The sequence below is a fragment of the Varroa jacobsoni genome, unplaced genomic scaffold, assembly GCF_002532875.2.
Source record: "Varroa jacobsoni isolate VJ856 unplaced genomic scaffold, vjacob_1.0 scaffold_536, whole genome shotgun sequence".
NCBI lineage: Eukaryota > Metazoa > Arthropoda > Arachnida > Mesostigmata > Varroidae > Varroa > Varroa jacobsoni.
In genome coordinates this window covers 78273-97192 of record NW_019213438.1, presented here as the reverse complement: position 1 = coordinate 97192, position 18920 = coordinate 78273, and the positions used below count along the sequence as shown (strand labels likewise).

Sequence of the window (18920 nt, the reverse complement as noted above, 5' to 3'; positions counted from 1 at the left end):
ATTACTATTAGGTTAGGCAGGGTAAAGTTCACTCACCATATATCGATATGAAATTTTTTGCTTAGTGTAAAGCAGTTTCGGCTGGCCCAAGAACAGGCACATCAAGTTACGTTTTGTTCGAGAAGCGAGGAGACACAATAACAATGAGCGCACCGTTTCCCAAAAACCAAATTTACTGCGATGTAGTTTGTAAAACTACCGTGATTGTACATGTTTCTAAGATAATTTTTCATAGTAAAATCTAATTCATGGTTATGATTATCTGCAAAATCATATAAAGGTAATATCGTTTTGTCCCAACAACGCGTTTTTTACTCAAAATCGTTACAATTTTGTTAGAAAGCAACGACATATAACACGTTGAAAATAACTACATACGGTCCAGCGTGCTGGAAAATGCGATGCCTCAGTAACTTGACGTGTATTCAAATACACGCATTCCTGATCACCTAAATTTTACTTTAGGGCTAATTAAGAAAAATTAAGAGAATTAATTTTTCTCTAAAATTAACATCATAAGCGTCCGGTCTTTTCTATGCTTTAAATGCAGTAACTAGCTCATGCTCGTTCCAGAGTGCTTATATAGCACACGATGATGGCTTTTATGGAACGTAGATTGCTTCCACTTTGCCATGGAGAGCGTAAGTTTAGGGCAGTGGAAGCTGGTAAAAAGACGAGCTGCTAATCTTTCTTGTTTATCGTTTACCAGAACTGGAGTGCGAAAAAATACTCAGCTGTTTCTTATAGCCCAACGCTTTTAAGCTGCAGGACAAAAAATAGTAACGTGAATTAAAAATTCTGAAAGTTTAATAATTTCAAGTCACCGTTGCCCTGAGCGAAAAGAAAAATGCAGTGATCCATATAACTCCACCTTTCTCAACATATATATAAGTGCTTTAGTATTCTTTGCAATGCTTGTCCTCCGCATCTTTATTGAAATTGTTATAGGTTAATGAGTACATCCCCAAAAATAGTTAGGGGATCTGTGAACCCTTTTTACAAGATTTGTAGTATTACGTTTAAACATTTTACTACTATAAATTTATTCACAGACATTGTCATATTTCTATAGGAAAATTTCTTAGATATACAAAGAAAGCACTTTGGCCACTCAGTAAAACTTGTTGCGATATAATTTTTGGTCTCCTACAAGGCTAACATCTAGCTTTTCCACTTTGAATACACTGTGATAATATATATCCATTAACTAACTTTTTGAAATAATAAATATACACGATCACTCAACAATCCAACTTTTTTTCTTTTCCCAGTCCACTTTACTGGATGAATATTTCAGAATATAATCGCGTTTTTTGATAGGCCGAAAGTGAATCTGCTGGTGAAAGGTCTCTAGATTGGAGAAACTTAGGCTAATGAATATGATCCTTCTTTCGCCGTCATTGCGACACCAATATATATACTCACAGAACGTAGGTAATTACTCCAACTGACCACATATCTGTCCGAGGATCAACCATATCGAAGTTAACGACTTCGGGTGCCACGAACTCCGGTGTACCAAACAGTACCTGCTCAATATTAATGAAGTACTTCCTGAGTAAAAATATTGAGAAGTATTTTTTTCTGAGATAGTACTTTTTACAAATAAAAACAAATGTATGCATTTTTTAAAGATTGATGGGCTTTAAGTTTACTGGATTAATATGTCAAAGCACGTTCATTATATAATTCTTATATATTTGATTATATATCCTGAAATAAGAATTTATATATGTGTAATTCCTGTATTGTTGGAAGTTTTAATGTTTTCATTTTAGGATCACATATAAAAAAAACTTGCTAAATAATCCACATCACAAGGTGTTGATGACCCTTAGCGTACTTTCAAAGGCATGCTTGTATTCCTGTAGTGCTTGTATTTGATACAAATTTATGTAGAAATCAAGATTCTCAACTTTAGTATATTTAAAAAATATTGTTCTAAATTCTGCTTTCAAATACAAGTTTCCGGTCATTATTTCACTCAAAATACAACACTGGGATTTCTGCTTAGATTAGTAATGTAGTTTTAACCTTTAGTCGTTTTTGGAGTATTACTACCCATCGCAGTCATGCCCGTTGTTTATTTGTGTACCATTTATATTATTATAATGATTTGATAAAGACGGTTATTACACGTGTCGACCGAACACGAAAATACCGTATAGAGTCTGGTTTCTGATAAAAATGGCTATGCCACATATACTTGATGAATTCATGATTACCATACGGGTAATATCACTACAATGCATAATGTGAGTGCGGTGACGATTGTGACATATAAAAATAGGAGGAAAATTGGAACGTTTGTTCCAAACGCTTAATTACGGGTATTTTAACTCGCTCCAAAGCCATTTTTAGACATACTTTGTTTTAGAATAACAAATTAATTGGATGAATCAAAACATGCATGCCACTGCAATAGAAGAGTTAGAACATGCAATTTGGCCAACACTGACTAAACACCCAAACCATGATGTACTACTGTAAAACAGATAAATATGATTAATCTACGACATTTGCTAAAATTTGAAAACCAACTGGTGATTTAAACTCGCTCTTATTTAGTTTTATATAACTATAGAGATCCTAACGAACAACCTATAGCTGAACGGCCGTTTATCGAGTTCGAGAAAGATATTTGCAGCGTCTCTTAATACTTGGCTATCTTTACAATATCGTCTCTTGCTTATGGTATCAATTTCCGTTAATTTATTATAAATCCCAATAAATAATTCAGTAATTATACTCTATGTCACGGTTATTATTTTGACGTAAACGTTTAGCTGGCCTCTATATATTTATCTATAAGATATTATAAACTACAATTGTTCTAATTTAACACGTTTTACATTCCGTTATTTAGAGTATTATCTTGGCTGCTCTGATAGGATAGGATTCTTAGTATCGGGTATATGGGATGTGCATCATATTAGGTATCATGGATAGTATTGAAGCTGGCAAATTGCAATATGCCCACCGGTTGATCCATGGGACACGCTAATCTTCTTACGTGACACCCTCGCGATATTCAAAATGGGCTGGCGAACAGCAGATCATTTTAAACCCCAAGTCAATGGTAGGAAAATGGCATCTACGGCTAGTTATACATTTGTATGAACGAAAAACGTTCATATATTGACGACAAACCAAACTTCAATAATTAAATATATGCAAATAAAAAAATCTATACTTGGCTCCGTTTTTTTTTATTTAGCGTTTACTATCTATGTAATAATTCATACGTGTGTAAACTAACATAATAAATATCACGGGCATGATAGATATCATACTACAGCTCTCAACTTTTGTTGATTATACAAAAAAACATCAGTAGTCGTCTTTTTGGAGCCGGGGCACAAAACAAAAGGGATTGGTTGTAAGGACCTACAAGGAAGTTTAGTAATTTTGCCTCTTTAATAATTTTAGTCTGAGACATGCTAGTTTGACGGTCTGAACTGCATATTTTCTGTTGTTGGGAGATCGCGACGGGTCATGCTCCGCCGGCTTTTTCTTTCGAGTTTTCTATCACTGACTTCATATCTTCCATCTTAACTTCATCTTCAGATCTTTATGACCATGTGTGCTCACTATTGACACTATGTCTAGACATATACTATAATAATCGTGAGTACAGTCAGAATTTCATTACATATTATGCTGCATGGCGTAATATGGAATAATAGTAAAAGTAATAATAAAATACAACTGTCTGAAAGCCACAGTTGGTCAGTATCATCATCACAGACGAGAATTGTATACCGAGCAAATAATACAGCACCTGTTGGCAACACCAGATTACACCGAGTCATATTTCCTTAACATGCTTGACTAAATATCTCTAGGATCTTAATTAGTAAAGATTTAATGGTAATCTTTAAAAGAAAGCTTTGTTATGGTTTCAAATGAGCACTTATACTGACTGTATTATCATAAAATAGAACGCGCAGCATGGTTCAGTTTAAATATAATTTCAGTTAATATCAAAAGTGGGTCGGCGGTGCGTGACTTTCATGCATATATTTGCGTGCTAGCAAAGCGGAAATGCCAAAGATTAACAGTTTACAAACGGCGATGTTAAACATGATTGTCGCGGGTGATCCTAGCGCTCCTACGTTTTGTCGGAAGTAAGCCCTCTGTATTGTTGACGCATCAGTCTTACACAAAAACCGGTAAAGCGATTTAAGATATGAACCTGTGGGGTCGCCCCGTTAGTCTATAGCTTGTTTTTCGTTAAAGTTGGATAAGACAGAAATTAGCCGGGAAGCGCCGCACTGTGTGATTTAGTAAGATAGTTCAAGGCAATTCGGAAGAAGTCTGCTAGTGAAACCCTAAACGATTGTTCACCTGTGTTTTTAGCACTACCCATCTAACAAAGATGGAAAAATAGTTCAGGACTGAATTCTTGTGAACTCAAATGCCTTTAAAGACACGTGCTTATCTATTTCCAGCTAACATCAAAATGGTATATAACGGTATGATTCAAAGAGAGGATTCTGCTATTAATAATGTGGCACTATTATTAATGATTCTCACTCCAGCCAAACTAAAACACCGCTTTGGAACGGGTCGCGGTAACGTTAGTTAGATATAAAAGCGAATCATGAAACCTTGTTCACTGACCTGCAGCTTTTTCTTAGGGTCGTAATACCGAGCGAGACCAAAGTCGATTATTTTGATACGATTTCCTGTTTTAGTAAGGCAAAGAATATTTTCAGGTTTCATATCAAGATGAAGAACCTGTAGAAGAAGATCACAATATTTTGCTTAACATATGTTTGATAGCCTAAGAAAGATGAAGCATTGGCTGAGCTACCACACTAGCATATAGAGGCACTGTAGGCGTATCCGTAGAAGCTATGATTTTATATTATTATTACTAGATATGTATAGTTGGTGAGGCGGAAAGAAAAGGAAAAATTATTACTAGAGGAGACAGCTTACAGTTGCAATGAAAAGTTACGCAAGGACTGCGAAAATGTGGTGTTATTAATCTTAGTTTCTTAATTCCAAGCAATGGAAACCATGATAATGTCGTAATCTTTTCAGAAAAATCTGCTAGAACGAGACAGAAGAATTTCTTTCATCGCGCAGTCTTTGATAAACCTCATTGTCTAAATGGTATTTTTCCATCACCTGAAGCACTCGAGTGAATCCGCAATTGAACCAATGTACTTGTTTGTTGATAGATATGTTTTTGCGACTCGTTTACAAAATAAAGTAAATTTAGAATATTTAGTTACAGAGTGATACCAAAACCAAAATCACAATGGGTATTCATTCTAGGTATTTACGTAATAGAGAAAAAAAAGCATGTCTTTACTGATTAACCAAGATTCATGTAAACGCTCGGACTGTTAGTGTGAATTCTTATATAAAAATTTCATCCTTGCAGTTCATTAAAAGAAAAAGAACATACATGTCTAGAAAATATTTAAAAGGTAACGGGGAAAGGTGAATGTAGTAATAAGTCGAAATAGGGACATTTGGTTAAATAAAGTAATTTGCTTGATTTTGTAACGTGACAAAATAACAAAATGGGTCTTGTAAATGTTTTCACAAAGCTCGTAGTTAAAGAGAATTTAGTTGTAAGTCTTATTTCTCCTCGTCATTGGGCTCGATGTCATTATTTTCAAAGGCTATTACGCTTTAATGTGTGACCTGAGTAAAGCTTTTAAGGAGTCTTCCGTCACAAATTATGACTTCGATCGAAGAGACTGTTGATACAACTATTTTGGATATGACTTTCTATATTAACTAAATAATTTACTAGGTCAAAAAGCAAGACCAGCGAAACTTCCACGAACAAATGCCATTAGAAAACTGATTATATACTCGAACAGTCAAATATCCATCGAGTACCATGGAAAATTTCAAGCGTGTAATTAACTATAAAAGCTATTTTACAACATTATGGTAAGGAAAGACCCAATGGTAGAGTACATGGTATAATTCAGTCAGATACGGTAATGCTCGTCTTTATAGACAAAAATAATGGCTTAGCGATAGAAAAACGTGAAGTAGAAAACCCGGCCTGCTTTTAAAATATTATATACCGCATGTGAGTTTTATAAACAGTACACAAAAATTACGTAAAGAAATAGATACCATCCATCCGTCTATTTACACAGCAAGAGGAAACCATGAAAAGACACGTAGTGGTCTCCCAGACCCACACTGAAGATACGTGCTAAGGATTCTTGTCCATGGTCGTTTACATAAAATAATTGAATACATCATTGCGCGGTGGTGACTGAAACATTATGCTGCTAAGAGTTAACTCTTACGGTTTCAAAATTTTAAATAAACATGTAGCTACTATATGTAGTAGTAGCGTAGTGTGACACACATAGTTTGTTTCAAATGACAACGAAGGTTTCAAGATGAAATGCAACGAATAATTAAGATCAGCAGCCAAGTTTTCGTACCTTCCTCACCGTCGAGGAATCCGATCGTTGGACTCCGTTGGCGCTTAATGACACTTAAAACTTATATACCTTAAGCAAACATTTAACGCAATATTTTGCTACCATTTATTTATAAACAGGACATTCTCTGTAGAGAAAGAAGATGGACACTGCATTTTACGTGATGCAACTGAAAAGATGGTAAGAAAAGTGGAGAATATTTTCGGGCAAAAGAAGGTTCGAACTTTAGGGCATTTTACAGTTAAAATCGTTGTTTGTGATGGCTTTAAAATGATCACAAACAATCGCTCATGAAAAGATTATACAAACTCACTTCCAGTTCAATAGAAGCGGTTCTTGTCAATTCTAGATCCAATTTTCGGACTAGAAGTTAACAAAACGCTCATCTAGCATATTCCACTACCAATTGGTGAAACAGCGTTTCTTCAAAAGCAAGATCCTTTTAAGAGACCGAACCGAACTCCGCCTTCGATAGCGCGTAAAAGCCCAATGCCAGATAGAGTACGCAAAGACGCTACCAATATGACAGGATGATGTTACTGTGACCGAGAATAAACCAAGAACACTAAAATTTTATAGTCAGGTTTGAGGATACCAATATTATAAAATAAAGGACATTACGATGTATGCAACGCTCCAAGAAGCGATATATTACATACATATATAAGAAATTAGTTTATAACATATATATATATTAACGGTTCATACCTAAAAATTATTGCGGTGAATAAGGTTTCGTTCATTCGCGGACGATCCGCATTTGCCGCAGTTACACAGTTCCATTAATAGCAAATGAGTTGCAAATAAGATACAGTTAACAAATAAGCGCATCTTAACGCTTTGACTAGGTATTAGATAGTACTATTATAAACAATGGCCAGGTATAACCAGACCACGGCAGCAAGTATAATCTGTTGTAGTTAATTTCAGTTTTCTTTTCAAGAGCGGCTTGTTATGACCGTTGTTCATTTGTGGGTGAGGTGCGTTTGTTGCAGCCATTTGTTCCTTACTTAACGCGCTCGCCGTAATTCATTTGCCTAATTACTCTTTAAGTTAATCTGGCTTTGTTGTTTTAAAAAATATTTTTCATTTAAATGATTGAATAGGTTTTTGAATACGAAAAGGTATGATCTCTAAATATTTCGCAATGTTTACACAAATGTTTTGCTGCGTTTAATTCCTGCACTATATACGATAACGATACAAAAATATCGAAATGTAAGTTATGACGAAATTGCTCGATTGCTACCAAACCAAAGATTGCGTTCTCCCTAGTTTACAGTCGTGGTAAATTTTAACATTAAACCTAATAAGACAATCAAACGTCTACATATATATATAACGTTTGTTCTTCGGCCGTAGCTCTTATAGCCTTTTGGTGAATAACGTCGTTGTCGTTGTCGTTGCTAGAAGTAGGCTTGAAATATATAGAATATTTAACTGTTTCGATAAAAAGTGTTTCACTACTAAAAACATTCCTTAGCCTCATAGATTTTATATGCCATAACGACCCTCACGTGAAACACTAAATATTTAGAAATGAATATTGTTTTCCTAAAGTTTTATATTTAGCTTGTCTATGCTAAGATTTAAAACTTAAGGCTCAGATGAGTGAGATGATATACAAGTGAATTCCTTCTCTTCTTTCATCTCATATTAACACCGAGTAAAATTTGGCTTGAGGCTTTTAGATATGGGCGCAATTGTGAATATCCATTATGTGCACTTGCTTTAATTTATCATGGATAGGAATTTGCCTCTTTTTGATTTACGCGTATAGTATTAAAACTCACAAAAATTACTATCTCAATCACTTGGTTCACTCACAAAAGCCTTTTGATAATTTGCTTTTCCACAACTTAATCTAGTAATAAATTTCAAAGCTTCGTACTGACTGAATAGTATTTGAAAAGTAGAGATTTTCCCAGTGCTAACTGAGAACAAAAGAAGAGAACATGTTCGAGGCCGAGTAGGTTATCCCATTGCACATTGAGAATGAATGTATAAATATTTTAGTTTCATAGATACAATGAGCCAAATGGAAAATAAATTATTTAAAAATTTTTAGATCCTAGGCTTGAAAAAATACAGTAAAAAAAAAAAATAAATATGAAATATACACATACATTGCTACTGCAGAAACTAGAAAGACCAGAATGCCTGAAAATGCAGTATCGGTCCACTAACAGTTCCTCCATGTCAAAACTAAGCAATTCTGTTTGTTATTCTTTATAAACAACTGATGTTCGCAATTATAGCAAAAGTGAGGGAATATATATATGTATATATCCTGTCGTTGGCGACGCCAATGTGTTCGTTATTCACTATGACTGCGTACCTGCGCCTCGTAGTGCATGTAGGACAATCCTTCGCAAATTTGACGCAGGAACACTGTACACGCCTTTTCCGTTAGCACAAAGTCGTCATCGATCACTCGTTCAAATAATTCTCCGCCGCGAATTCTAAAGACAGATATATATGGGTTTCGCATAAAGTTTTTACTAGGCTCTTAATATTGCAGTGAGAAATAACCTAATGAGGTCAAATAGAATCAATTTTATAATCTACACAAGATACCTAATTACACACTTATCAATAAGAGCAAGGTAAAGCTTATGACTAAATGTAGTTATCGATATTGTTATACCGACGTCTATTGATAAGGTAAATATCAACTAAAATCGGTAACTTATAACAATATCATGCACTAAGGAAATAAAGATAAACATAATGCACATAAAAAGCGCATGCAAAGGCAGCCTCCTGAATACCTCTATGTAAATTGTTTAACATTTATATGACTTCCTTCAGAAAAGCAGATTTCGATCTCAAGGGTTTAAATTTACTTTTCAGTTTTATGCTTCGTTTATTTTATCCAGGGCTGTTAGTTTCTGCAATAAAATGGATATTCTCAAGATGTCGATAAAAAATAGCTACCTTAAAGAACAAGTAACAAGTGTTGGGATTGTTCACTAGTTAACTTAATTTGCTTCTTGGTTGTATCTATAGTTATTTCCATAGTGGCAACTTTCGTATCGTAAGACTTGTTAAAAATAGCTGAGAGGCCTACTGTGTAAGGGCTATGCAGAAAGTATGCGCCGTGTGAGATGAACGTGAATAGGAAGAGTCTCTGTGATATTGATGTGTATCGTCATCAAATCAGTAGAATTAAAGCAAATGAAAGATTTTGCTTGCTACCCTTTTTTAGCGTGGCTTTGTTTTTGGTTACGTTCTCTCCCTAGGTACTTGGCTACAGAAGCATCTAAGCAAATATGCGATTGAATCAGATAAAAAATTCAGACTCGACCTATTTGAACATTCTCAATAGACATATAAAACGAAGCCTGGACTACAAACAACGCGCCATGATCATTCCATTATGGGTATTAACCGGGTATTACGAAGTAAAAGCAGAATTGACTCTACTTCCAGTCACTTTCTAGTAGAAGTACGGTGCTCAATAATATCAGCGCTAGTCACACAGTTCTTTATGGCGTGCTAATTTTAGAATTTTAATTAGTTTCCTGAACGAGTCTCGACTCTACCTACCCTGCTTTCAAAGCCTTAATGTTGGTTCGACAGGTCATTTTGTTCTCATCGAATTAGTTCACTCCCGCACACTACACTTGTATCTTCGAGGATGTTTATGAGATAAATATTCTTTGAACCTGCCAATAAATATTCCATGTTATCACATAACGAGGTAATTTTTATTGTTCAGGTTCAGCACATTTTGCCAATTTATCTGAGAATTATAGCATCAGAATTGTCGTGCTTCAATAGCAAAGTTCCTTCTAGCGTCCGAAAGCTATTCTTTCCCAAATGCTTTTTACAAATCAAAAGTTGATACTTACGAAAGTCGTCTACTGAATTCCGAAAGTAAAATTTACAATACATTACCACCAGCAACGTATTGTAAATTCTAGCCCTGTTTCATAATAATAATAATAGAAAGAAATTTTTATTTCTTTTATTTGGTCCTCTATGACTCATGAATTAATTTGCAAGCAATCTCAATAGTGTGTAAGAAGCTTTACGCTATGTGAGCTAGGCATGATAAAAAAAATAATGTACGCATTCTTATGTAGGCGCAGGTAATATTCGGCTAGTACAAAATAAACTAAATGCTAGAAAACGGGCATGCCTATTAGGAGCGTAATATATTGTTGGGTGAATAACTGCATATCTTAAATAGATTTTGCTAAGAAAATAAAACATTATTAAGTTCTCTATTTGAGCTTTGTTGAATCGGATTGTGGATCTGCTTAAGTGTTGTCTGTTAATTTTCAATCTTAGTATCAAAAAAAATTGCGTACAATTCGAGTATGAGCACGAACTCTTTGAGACCATCATCAAATGCATCGTATAGCTGAAGAAGCCGGGGGTGTTGCAGCTTCTGCATGATCTCCACCTGAAATTGAGAACTATGCGTTAATAATGAGCAAACAATTAACGCATGCGATATAACTCGATAATAGTTTAGAAAACAAAATATTGTCGATATAATAAACCCTTTTACACCGAAGGTGTGCCGCGCGTGTATTATGCAATTACGTGCACACAGAAAGAAACTATGTACAAAGGTAACAGGGCATATACCGTCATTTGCGCACTTGCACATTCGAATTACTGCCAGTTAACGATGCTTACTTACGGGCTACCACTTATAATCGATTTATGTGTATGTTAAGCTGTCAGCTAGAAAAATTGATGGATAAGACTAGATAATGCTCAAACCTAGATATAAAATAAGCATTGTGCTAATTGGTAGTGTATTAAAACAATTTGTGCTTAGACTCTCCGGCTATGACAGCACCCTTTTCCGTCTGCTAGTCGAAGAAATCAATATATTACTTGACTTTTCTGACCAGTATGAAGTGCCCCCCCACATATCATGTACATCCACATATCCGCCCCTCACATATCATACATCAGGCAGTCTAACCACAGCTCATGTCGCTAATATTGCGACAACGTAAGCTGTAGCCCTGTTAACCATACAAATGGTGCTTTTCATTTTGTTACGTAGAGTTTGTAATTTTATAGAAGAACAGGAACTCTCTAAGGTTTTGTTCGTAATGGATATGATATTATAAAAAAATGATATTAAATATATAATTTGAGCGAGTCACAGTATTTCCGGAACGTATTGTGTAGACTCTTCACTGAAAGTATGCGTATTGGATGTTTTATTACTATTATACTCGGTAGAAGAATATCGTCGAGCTTACGTATGTCGAGACAAATCCTCTGTACAAAAAGGTTTCCTACTCAACTCTTCATAAGACCTGAAACCACCTGTCATTCTTTGTAAAAGGCTACATAACTGACTCCCCGGTCCTTCTAATGCTGTTTATATTTTTTTTCTTGTTCTATTAGTTTACCTGCAGAATTCATAAAAGAGACTCAAGAACGCATTTGACCTAAAAAGACAAAAGTTGTTAATGGGACAGTATATATATAAGAGGTCGTCCTGGCCCACCAGGTGCAAATGATAGCGACACATTTAACATAATACATTTCAATAAAAACCGGCAATGAAACTTTCTTAGAACAGTATAAACAATCACAGAAGGCTTTTTATATATCTAAACAAGGGCCACAGCAAAATTAATACACAGTGAACATTAACAGAAATCATGGTTGCCAAGCGCATTTATGAAGTTAAATACACAAGCATCAACTTCCTTTATGTTAATGATGTGCATTTATTATTGTTACCTTAATCCTCAAATTTATGCACTGTTTCCGTCCATGCGGATTTTAGAGCACCAGAGGAAAACATGTTAATAGCTACGCGCGATTTTTCACATATTTTATTCTCCAAAAATTAGCACACCACTGAAATTTGTTGATATCTAATTCAGTTATCAAACACACCTTCATTCTTTAAAGGATGTTCCGAGTAGGATCGAAACACTGATGTCAAAGATTTATCGTTCGTAAGTATTTGTCTACATTTCGTTATTAACGGGCGGTACATGAGTCCCTCCGTGTAGGCTACATAAGAACAATTGACTTTAATAACACAAGCAAAAGAGTTTTCTCATCACGATATTTTGCCACATTAGAGAAGCTAATTCACAGCACGATTTATTTAACCGACTGAGTCTGTAAAATTACGATCTATTATTACATGACCAAAAAAAAGCTAAGGGTCACTCGCATACGCATTGATCTAGAACCGTTACTAAAGGTAAACGGTGACCATTCTTTATATTAATTTACCGTTAAGCTGGACAGTGCGATATAACGCACTCACCACTGAAATTGTATTGCATTGACATTACTGAGTTGTGATCCAGCAAACTGCACTTCTAGATTCAATCAATAGACTGACTGTGTTTGTTCTTACTAGTAGATAACTTGGTAGCCCTGCCTATCCCAACTGAACTAGCGTAGTTCGTCAACCGATCTTCCAAAAACGACGTTCTGTAACGGGTATGCAGTATAAATGCTAAATAATTCGAGCAAAGATAATTATATGAGTTGGTTCAGGTACTAAGTATTTCAATTTATGAATCGAAAATATAAACATCAAATTTTGTGACAGCAAATTTCGATGTCAGTTATGGAAATAGTTACGCACAAATGACATGGTAATCGATAGCATCTGGTATCCCAACTTTTGTACTCCTCAATCTTAGCACCTTTTTAAACCTTGAAACATGATTTCCTGTTTTCTGATGGGTAAAATGGTTAATGATGATACTGCCTCAGTCTAAGGACATGAATCGTCTTTACATTCTGGTATCTAGTACACCAGAGTTTTCCGCCGTGCAACTTAATCCCGGTTTCCCATTAAACGGGTCCTTTTCGCAGGATGGGAAAAATGTACGCGTTGTGTACAGGGTGACTGAGTAGTCCGTATTGGGCCCGGTCTAAAATCTTTATTCCGGTTGAGCCTTTCCATAACTACTAACACCTTGTGTATTTTAAAGTCTCGATCGATTGTATAAAACATATTGAGCTTCAAATTACTCTGTGCTGTAGTGAGGGCCGTTAGAGATAGACAATTGTATAATGGCTACCCAAGATGTTGCGGAAATACTAGATAAATGCTCGAGTAGTGGGCAAACTTTAACCATGGCGCGTTGCAACCTCCAGCAATAGATATGCATAGGGACTCCTTTAAAGATACGTGCATGTTGAATCTCATGCTTTGCTTATTCGACATTCGATATTCGTCGCAGTTCACTTTCCAAATATATCTAGCCAAGACGAAAGATACCGATATCTTTTTGGCTATATTCTCGTGCCTTACCATTCTGCAGATGTGATTGAACTACAACCAATTACAGCTTGGCTTTGGTCATATATTACATGCAACTAAGGTCGAGCAATTGAAACTGCTTTATATCAGGGAAGAAAAATTGTGGCAATCTATATCAAGACATCGAATAAGTAGATAAAGCTAGTAACTCCCTATGTTCCATGGATCTTATACGTACCCGAACAAAATGAACATGCTATGAACGATGTTAATTACCTGACGATTATGGCAGCCATATCGATTGCCTTTGGTTTGATAGAACGATGGAAAATATTGAGCCGTTAAAAGTTAAAGATCGAAAGATTAATCACGCTGGTAAACTTAACGTTATTAAGGAAGAAGGCTCACTTAGATGTTTTTGAGGAAGCACCCATAAGAATTCACCAACTCAACCTACCGGGGACGAAGGATTGAACCCATCATTCTTGGATGATGTTGCAGCAACCAGTTAGATGCCGAAAGGGTTTGTTTTCACTTCTAATATAAATGAGTCAAAATGAACCACAAATTCGAAGCTGCTTCCGTGGTCCTCGGAAAGCTGCCTGTGGCCTTGTTCAGCTTTTAGGTTGGCTAGAGCGGAAGGGTTCAGTTTATATATAGACTCACTTCTGTGCAAACGTGGGAAAACTAAGTGAAACTTACTAATGAACGGCAGCTACTTTTTTGAAAGCTGTAAAGTGTTAAAGGAAGTTTAGTTTCAGGAAATCGCAAAAGACGCTTAATAGCAGAAATTAGGTCGACTTACAAAGGTTTGAACAGATTCGTTGCACTGTCAATGGGCACAAATACAGCGCTAAATGCTGTATCCATTGAATTCATAGGCCTATTAATAACAATATCGTGCGGTCAACTAGTACTAGTTTAACGAATAGAATTAATGAAAGTGGGTCTCAAGCTCGTAAGGTGAGTTCCTCACTTTCTGCCTGAGAGAATCTTTAACGTAAAATTTAATAGGACTTCTTTGTTCGGATACGCTGCTTTCTGGCCACAGGCCACTGTATTTATTATGTTTCTTGATCAACCAAAGCTTATTTTAAACAACGATTCCTTATATAACATCTAGACAGATGTAGAAAATTGAAGAAGCGTAGGTACTAAGAACATAAGTCTCAACCAACATTATGTATGAAGACCTAGGATCTTGCTTTAAGACTTTATGAGGCATATTTTTTTTCTTTATTTGATGCCATTTACCATACATTCACATTAATAGTGCACGTGCACATAATCAAATAATTATAAACTCAACAAGCAACTTGCAGAATGCTCAGAGAATGATATTGCAGGTCTAACATTGCACACATTTCACATGCACCTTTCGCATTATCAGCACCTCCTTCGGACTGCGATAATCAAATGTCCTGCAGACAATATGATGAAATCCACCAGCCACGTGTGCGGTCACGCCATGCCAGTTCACTCTTTCACTGCCTTTTCAAACAGGATTAGCAATCGGGGGTGCATAAATTAGGTCTGTTCACGGATACATTGTTTAAAGATTTCTATTTCACTTCAGATTAGTTATCAGGTCAGCTTTTCAATAAATGGTGATATCTCACAGAGTAGGGGGGCAATGCGGTTTATTGCAATATACGGATTTTAAAGCAAGCGAAAACACATTCTACGTTCGTTCAGACGGTAATACGAAAATCATTTTTTCGTGTGCCTCGCGGAAGCATAAGTTCCGCGCCTTTTGATCTTGATGCACGGAGACTTCAGATTTACTGTTTCTCCTTTGGGTATAACTACATGCGTCGTGCATATACAGAGACTAAATAGCGGGGTTTAGACGAACCGTTCCGAAACGAGAAATTATTATTATTACAGTTTACCAAAATTCAGTTTCAGTATCCTGCCTAGTTCCTTTAATAGTAGTAGTAGTTCATGTAATGAACAGTCAGTATACTCCGCTTCTTTCCGGTATAAAAACTACAAAAATTCAAGTTTATGGAAAGCAGTAAACACGTTTTCTAGCGAAAACCTCAAAACCCGAACTCAAGGTATACTGACTTTTACACGGCCAAGCTTTTGTCCTTGACTCACCGTGAGATCTAGCGATATTGACTACAGCCCATACGACACACAGGGCATACTTTTCATGTTAAAAAAGCTAGCGCTGTTTTTCGTAAGAGCTCACGTTGATTCTCGATCGCTGTGAAGTCCAGTACTGCCTTTCGCGTGCTTTGGCTAATGGACCTTCCAAATAATGGTCCACTCAATGTTTCTTAGGCAGAAAAGTATTTTCGTATAGGATTACGTTGTCACCAAGCCATCGTTAGCTGTCCACCGTCCCGGAGGTCCGATCGTTGAAGGAAGCAGAAAAGATTCAACGATCGGAAGGGGTTGCTGGACCCCTACCGGGCGCGTCCCCAGGTGGCGGATAGGGGAAGGTCTTTCAGATATGATAGGTACCGGGAAAGTACACCCGGCGCGGACCAAAACCAGCCCCCAGGGAAATTTCGTTTCTCATACACTTGCTGCGAAATAGAAACGGTGGGCCCTTGAGGACTCTAGCGGCGGAGGAAAATCAACTTAGAGGGTTTCAACGGCGCGAAGAGTAGGGGAGCAATGACAGAAAGCGCTGGGCTCGGGAAGGCCGGAAAAAATAAGACAAGTCGCTGGACTGGGACAAACGTGAGGGTACCGCTCTAAAACCGTGGGGCACTGATTAACTGGAAGGTAGTACAGGGGCCTGGGCGTCTAGTCAACACCACCTGGCTGCCCCATCGACTGACCGAAAATCCCGTTATTGTTTCAATACCGGGTGACGACCCGAAGCGGCCCTGCAGCAATATTCGGGGGGCATTGCATATGAAACTCTGTCCTTCGATAGATGTCAGAAAGCTAATGGTTCGAGCAACCGACGCTGTTTGCGACCCACAAACAGATCATGATGTATAGAAATCAAGAAATGGAAAACAAGATAAAGATAAATGCCGGTATTACAGTGCCACCCCTTGCAGAAAAGAAAAAACATATGTGGAGAGAAGACACGGAAGAAATAGAGAAGAAGAGGGAAAGACCCATATGAAAAACCTTCCCTGCACGAAGGGATGCCTAAAGGGTCAAGACAAGTATATGACAAGGACGTTGTAGGGAAACAAACTGGATAAATCCCAGAGAGCCGCCCAGGGGAGACCCAACAGCAGGCCTGCAGGATTGGACACTAGGAAGAGATGCAACTAAATCATGAGGGGATAACCCCGACTAAAACACAAGAGCAGGCGCTATCAAGGTAAAGTCTCGCTAAATAATATGGAGGATATAAGCCCATCAGGCAAGAGACGAAAATAAACTAAAGAGGAAGTATTGATAGAGTCCAAAAGTGAGGACGAGGCCATAGATATAGTCAAAAAACTTTCTGGAATCCTAGAAATCCTGTGTAGGAAACACAAACGCACACCTAGTGACATCAAGGAAAATGCTAGACAACTGGCTAGAGCAACTAGGACCTTGATAAGAACAGAGGGACTAAGAAAGAAGAACTCGAACGAAGAAATAGTCTGAAGGAACAAAATGATACGATATCGCAGGAATTAGATCCACAGAAAACACAAGATGGACAGAAAAGGACAGAGGACGAGAAAATACACAAGGAAAATAGAGAAGGCATCCTGTGTAATAGATGCAAAAAGAAGGTTGAAAAGGAACGCCTACAGGAGATCGAAGGTACAAGGATAGAAGCAGAAATAGAAGCGGAACTAACCGCAGTTAAAACGGAAGAAGACTTTGAGCGCGTAGCAAGGAAGAAATGGCCCCAGAAAGTGTTTAAACGTGTTAACATAATAAAGGAAAACATACTGGCAATCAAAGATACAAGGGCGTTGATAATTGAGAAAGGTCTCGAGAAGGATCAAAACTTACTTAAACAACTTAATACTCAAATAAATGGAGCTAAGGAAGTAGGAAAATTGACTGCGGGTAGTGTCGTATAAATCACGAGCAGCAGCCCCTTTTATCTTATGACAGGGGACGCAGAAGGGGAGGAAATACCAGAAAATGCAAACAGGAAAATAATAGTGGGAGTAATAAATAAAGAAGAGACAGAAGAGGACCTCACAAAAATGATCAAAAAAGTAGTCAAAACTCTTAAAGATGAAAGAGGGCAAAAAACACCAGTAATCAAGGTGACCGATCAAGCAGATACCGAGAACACCAGCAAACTACTTGAAGTATATGGTAGATATTTTGGGTGCGATATTAATATATGCAGAGAACAAAAGGAGAGTTCACAAAAACAGAACACGGAAAAGGAAGAAATCGAAAAACCGATAACAAGAGGGAAACAATATGAAGAGATCACAACAATAAGGATAAAGGCGGGAGAAGACAGATCCTACAGTGAGATGTTGGCGGGAGTGCGCACGAAACTAGGACCCACAAAAGTAGACGGAAAAATTGGAATCTTCCAAGGTGCAGGAAAAGACGTGCTGCTACGGGTACAGGGAAAAATAAAAGACGAGGCCACAAAAATTGCCAGCATTCTCAAAAAAGATGAAGGCATGAAACTGAATATAAGCATAAAGACAAATCAGCATACTTTGGCCATATGGGATGTAGATTCTTTGGTTACGGGAAGAAAGATAGCGAACGACATCAAAATTGCGCTGAGACTGCCAGCAAGCACGGAAATAACAGCCGGGGACCCTCGTCAGTTACGAGGCAGTTGGTATTCATTGATACATATACCAACAGGTCTGGGAAAGAGCATAGAAGAAAGAAGAATAGTGCAGATGGGGCCCTACAGATGCAAGATAAGGGAATGGATCAGGATACCAAATTGTTTCAGATGCCAGAAAGTAGGACATAAAGTTCATTAATGTACGGAAAGGCCTAAAGCAAAAGGAATAAGCTGCTTCCACTGCGGAACCACGCGACGGCCTGCAAATAGCTGTGAAAGATCGACTCCCTTTTTTTACGAGTGCGAAATGGACGGTCACAGAGCCACACCAATTCGGCGCCCTAGATACCGAACACTAGTGGACCGGGTCAAAACCAAACGAAAGTATGAGAGTAGGATAACAACAGAGCCTTCCTCCCTCTCCTCTTCCGGAGATGGAGCGGCAGAGTCAAGAGAGAACAACGAGAAGGTAGTGAAGGAAAAAGACGAAGAAACATAGGAAAGTGAAAAGAGAGTAAAAAGACCAACGATAGATGAGGAAAATTATATAACACCGTCCGCAAAAAAAGACTGTTAAACGGACCGTTGAAGAGCCAAG

General features: G+C 37.2%; 1 protein-coding gene across 10 annotated transcripts in view; it reads right to left on the bottom strand.

Moving 5' to 3' along the window:
• sqa (spaghetti-squash activator) overlaps positions 1-18920 on the bottom strand; it is a 44359-nt gene that overhangs the window by 4941 nt on the left and 20498 nt on the right. For 7 of the 10 annotated variants that reach the window (XM_022834568.2, XM_022834567.2, XM_022834570.2 and 4 more), the window contains exons 4-7: positions 10745-10839; positions 8767-8890; positions 4624-4740; positions 1426-1529 (exon numbers count right to left, since the gene is read on the bottom strand). In XM_022834568.2, coding sequence (XP_022690303.1) covers positions 1426-1529; positions 4624-4740; positions 8767-8890; positions 10745-10839 — 440 coding nt within the window. The remainder of the gene's footprint in view (positions 1-1425; positions 1530-4623; positions 4741-8766; positions 8891-10744; positions 10840-18920) is intronic. The other 3 variants (XM_022834571.2, XM_086968617.1, XM_022834572.2) reach the window with 3 other exon arrangements.